Below are 5687 nucleotides of genomic sequence, written 5' to 3'. Positions count from 1 at the left end.
AACAATCACTCCTAACCTAGATCATGATCGGGGTAATTCTTCTCATGAATCTTCAACTGACGTGAAGCATATGCAATAACTCGCCACTCCTACATCAATACACAACCCAAACTTATACATGAAGCGTCGCGATATACTGTATACATCCCTGAACCAGAAGTCAACACTAGAACCGGTGTTGAAGTCAAAGTCGTCTTGAGCTTTTGAAAGCGTGCCTCACAATCATCGGACCAATGGAAGGGAGAACCCTTCAGGGTCAATCTAGTCAGAGGTGCTGCAATGGATGAAAAGCCCTACACAAATCGGCAATAATAACCTGCTAGCCCTTGGAAACTCCTTATCACAATCACCAAATAGGACGTGGCCAACTCTGAACTGCCTCAATCTTCTTGGGATCCACCTTAATACCCTATCCTGATACAACATGCCCCAAGAATGCTACTGACTCCAGCCAAAACTCATACTTGGAGAACTTAGCATATAGCTTCTACTCTCGTAATGTCTGAAGCACTACTCTTAAATGCTGCTCATGCTCCCCTAGGCTACATGAGTAGATCAAGATGTCATCAATAAAGACAATAACAAAGGAATCACTATAAGGCCTGAACACCCTGTTCATCAAGTCCATAAATGCCGCTGGGGCATTAGTCAAGCTGAAGGACATCACTAGAAACTCATAATGACCATATCTAGTACGGAAGGCAGTCTTTTGAACATCTGAGTCCCAAATCATCAACTGGTGGTACCCCAATCTCAAGTCGATCTTAGAAAACACCCTAGCACCCTCCAACTAATCAAACAAATCATCGATACACGGCAACATATACTTGTTCTTGATGGTAACCTTGTTCAATTGGTGGTAATCAACACACATCCGCATAGTCACATCCTTCTTCTTCACAAATAACACTAGTGCACCCCAAGTGATACACTGGGTCTCATAAACCCCTTTGCTAACAACTCCTCAAGCTGCTCCTTCAACTCTTTAATATCTTTCGGAGCCATTATATATGGTGGAATAGATATAGGCTGGGTACCTGGAACCAAATCAATACAGAAATCAATGTCACAATCTGGCGGCATGCCTGGAAGGTCAGAAGGAAACACATCGGCAAACTCCCGGACTACTGGAACTGAATCAAATGTTGGAGACTCTGAGATGGTGTCCCAAACATAGCCTAGATACGCCAAACACCCCTTCTCGACCAGATGTCGAGCCTTCAAAAAAAATATAACCCGACTAGATGAACTAACGGAGGAACCCTTCTACTCTAATCTCGGCAACTCTAGCATCACTGAAGTAACAGTCTTGGCATGACAATCAAAAATGACGTGATATAGAGATAACCAATCCATGCCCAAGATGACCTCAATGTCAATCATGCCAAGTAATAAAAGGTCTCCTCTAGTCTTGTAACCACAAAATGTAACTATACAGGGCCGATAGATCCAATCCATCACCACAGAATCGCCCATTAGAGTGGACACAAAGACATGAGTACCCAAAGACTCATGAGGAATATCCAGGAAATGAGAAAATAGAGATGACACATATGAATATGTAGACCTTAGATCAAATAATACCGAAGCATCCCTACCGCAGATAGAAATTATATCTCTGATGATGGCATTTGAGGTCAGCTGGTCTGGCTAAAAAAGCATAGAATTTTGCTAGAGCACTTGTTGGCTGGCCTCCACCTGGCTGAGCAATGGCTGACTGACCTCCCCCTACATAGGCCTCTACCTCTAGGATGGACCCTACCTTCCTGCCCTTCGCATTTGGGCGGCTGGACGGTAAGTGTTGCAATCATAGGCTGATGACCCTATTGTACTGCCTTACCCAGAAGTCTGGGACAAAACCTCTTCATGTGACCCAGATCCCCACAATCGTAACAACCCTGCAGTGCCATAGATTGTTGTTCTAAATCCTAACCCTGATGGCCCATATACCCACTAGAAGAACCCTAAATAGCTGGGGCCAGTATGAAATCTATGGCATAGCACTGAAGTAGGTACTGGAAGGACCCTGATGACCAGAAAACCCGTCGGAGGAACTCTGAATAGCTGGCGGACGATAAGAACTCTCCGGTATCACACTAAAATAAGGCCTCGCTTAGGCACCTCGAAGAGGTGGTGGTGGTGCTGAATATGGGGGCCTGCTGGGCTGATCCCTCACAAACTAACCTCTGCCCCTAGCTGGGGAACCTCTAAACTTTCCAGAGAATTGGGTCCTCTTGTACTGTGCAACTGCTCTCTACCCCTCTGCTGGTAACCCTCAATCCTTCGAGCAATCTCCACCACTAGTTGATATTCAGTCCCCATCTCAATCTCTCGGGCCATGCTCGCCCGAATACTGGGGTGCAACCCTACAACAAATCTCTGCACTCTCTCCGCATCGGTAGGAAGTATCATAAGTGGATGGCGAGACAACTCAAAAAATCTTGCCTCATAGTCAGTCACTGACATATGACCCTGCTTGAGCTGCTCAAACTAACCTCACAACTCTTCCCTTTGAGAGGGTGGAATATACTTGTCCAATAGAAGGTGTGTAAACCGATCCTAAGTCATGGGAGGAGAACTTGCTGGTCTACTGAGAAGGTAAGACTGCCACCATCTACGGGCTCTGCCCTCTAATTGGAAGGCAGTGAAATCTACTCCATGGGACTCCAATATACTCATATTGTGTAGTTTGTCCCTGCACCTATCAATGAAATCCTAGACATCCTCATGATGCTCACCTCTGAAGATATGAGGGTGTATCCTAGTCCATCTGTCCAATAACTTTTGCGTATCTCTGTCCGCAGCTGGTCTAGGCTCAGGTACCACTGCTGCAACTGGCTGAGCATCGCCTGCGGGTAGAGTACCCGGAATCTGATATACGGCAGTTGTGTCTCAGGAGCCTGAGCAGTAGGGGTCTGTGCTCCCCCTTTTGCTTGAGATGTGGCTGGGTCTGCTGGAAATAAACCAGCCTGAGTCTTAGAGTCTATAAACCACAACATACGGCCCATGACTTCCTGGAAGCCTGTTGCTGTCATGAAATCCGCTGGGGCAGGCGTTGTTGCGGGCACCTCGCTCTACTCCTCAATAATGGGATCCCCTGCTGGATCTGCCGGTGGTGCAATTGGGGTAGCTCTGGGACGCCCTCGTACCCTACCTCGTGTCTGTGCCCTCCCCTACCTCTGCCTCGACCTCTAGCAACAGGGGAAGCAGCTCCTTCCGAATCTGAAACATCCATCATACGCGTCCTCACCATCTATGAGAGAATAGAAAAAGATTATTTAGTATACCATCGATTGCACGGTAGAAGATGAATAAAGAGTATTTTCCTAACACCCTATAACCTTTCGAAGATGAGTACAGACGTCTGTGTACCGATCCGCAAGACTCTACTAGGTTTGCCCATAACTTGTGACACCTATGTGAACCTAGTGCTCTGATATCATGTTTTCACGACCCAAATTCCATATTAGGCTGTGATGGCGCCAAATACCGTTATTAGGAAAGCCAACACAAATCAACTAGTGAATCCTCATATAAGTAATTAGCACTTGAAAACTTTTCCTTATTTATAAAGAAATTAAAAAATCAAGTCTACCAATGTGTGTGCTAAGACCTGATGTCACAAGTATGTGGGCAATCTAGTAGAATATACAAAATCATACTATCCTACTATTTGGAAAGGAAATAGCTAGGAAAAGTAAATACATAGAAAGACTCAAGCTGCTGTAGAACGGCACAAAAGGGCAGCTCACCGGAAGTCTCAAGCTAAGGAGTCCACTCTACGTGCCGGACTGATGGCCAGATGCACCTGCCTCAAAGCCTACACAATCAAGTGCAGAAGTGTAGCGTGAGTACATAAAAATATATACCCAATAAGTATCTCGCCTAACCTCGCAAAAGTAGTGACGAGGGGTCGACTCTGATACTTACTAGGGCCAGCAAATATAATAATATGAAGTTCAACATTTTAACTCACAATGTATGTAGATAACAACAAGCTCAAAAAAGAATAGTACTAAAAATCCTTTCATCCAATTAATAAATCTAGGCACTTTCTTCATTTAAAACAAGTAACCTTTCAAGCAATGAATCATACGAATTATAAGGGGTTCTGGTTCTGTTATCACACACAAATACCACCGAGGACGTTCAGCGCGATCCAACTCAAATGTTTCCTCAATTCTTTTCAAAATAAATATTTACTTGAAATCCTCAAAATCCTTGAAATCATGACATTTTCAACGGAGTTTCATTCAATGCAAATCAACAATTATGATCATATAACGGTACCCACAAAGCATGATGTAAGCCTAGAAATACCCGGACATACAATAATAGTAGCTATGTACGGAGTCTCATCACTTCGTGCATACGTATCCCCCACAATTAATCATATATTAATTAAGTTCACCTATGGGGAAATTTCCCTCTTACAAGGTTAGAAAAGAGACTTACATCATTTCGAGCCTACTTCCAACTCAAGAATGCGCTCAAACCCTCGAACCGAAGCCGCACAATCTGAAACTATTCAAATAGTGTAAAACCCAATCATTATAGGCTTACAAGTTCATATTCTAGCTATTAAAGTGATTATCCAATCCCAAAGGCAACATTCCTAAAATTCACCCCGGGGCCCACGTGCCCGGATTCCGAAACTTTTCGAAGGAAGATGTTACTCATAACCTAAGGATCAAGAATATATGATTTTTACTTCATTCCATAACCAATTTCATGGTTAAATCTCATTTTTATCAAAACCCTAGGTTTTGCTCTAAACCCATAATTTCCACTAATTTACATGTTGAAATCTACCCATAAACTATGTATTAAAATCATATTAAGTATAAATAACTTACCTCACAAAGCTATGTTGAAATCTCCCCTTTTGAAGCTCCCAAATCGCCCAAGTATGGAGTAAAATGTGTCAAAAATTGCACAAATCCCATATTAAATTAAAGCTATTGCCTTCAGCAACTTCCGCATCTACGGTGAGGGGACCGTATCTACGCTCTCGCTTCTGCGGAATTGGGCGGGGCTAGATGGGGCCGCTTATGCGGTCGAGTGACCGGTTCTATGGAAGAGGAGTCGTATCTGCGGAACCTAGGCTCCTCCCCTTGGGCCGCATCTGCGATGGGCTAGCCACTTCTGCGGGCTCGTACCTGTGGCTAGCCAACCGTAGGTGCGGTTATGATAGAAACCCGGAGCTTCATCTCCTTCTCACATTTCCAACTTAGATCGAGCCTCATCCGATTGACGCTCGGGGCCTCCAGGCCCCCTCCCGAACATACGACAAGTTTGAAATGATAAAATGGACTCGCTCGAACCCTCGGAACGCCGTAAACAACGTTAAAACTAGGAATCACACCCTAAAATCATTTGATTCAAGCTTATGAACTTCAAGTTCTTCTATCTACTTCCAATGTGACGAAACATACTTATCCTACTTGGATTGGCACCAAATTTTGCGTGCAAGTCTTAAAAGATATTATGGAACTATTCCCGATTTCGGAATTCCGATCGAACCTCGATATCCCAAAAAAACTGCTCCAAACTAAATTTAAAGAACTTCTAAAATCTTCAAGAACCAACTTTAACTATTATGTGCTAAAACGCTCCCGGGTCATCCAAAACTCGATTCGGACATATGCCCAAGTCCAAAATTATCATACGAACTTAATGGAACTGTC

The 5687-nt window shown here is 43.9% G+C and overlaps 1 protein-coding gene across 1 annotated transcript; it reads right to left on the bottom strand.

The window, feature by feature from the left end:
• Window positions 1-909: 909 nt before the first annotated feature.
• On the bottom strand, window positions 910-2322 carry LOC138869341 (uncharacterized). The gene is made up of 2 exons (XM_070146953.1): window positions 2185-2322; window positions 910-1218 (listed from the first exon to the last, which is right to left on the bottom strand). Exons 1-2 carry the CDS (start codon window positions 2320-2322, stop codon window positions 910-912), a joined length of 447 nt encoding a protein of 148 aa, XP_070003054.1.
• Window positions 2323-5687: the final 3365 nt, after the last annotated feature.

Source organism: Nicotiana sylvestris, chromosome 5 (genome assembly GCF_000393655.2).
Source record: "Nicotiana sylvestris chromosome 5, ASM39365v2, whole genome shotgun sequence".
NCBI lineage: Eukaryota > Viridiplantae > Streptophyta > Magnoliopsida > Solanales > Solanaceae > Nicotiana > Nicotiana sylvestris.
This window is presented reverse-complemented; position numbering and strand designations above follow the sequence as displayed.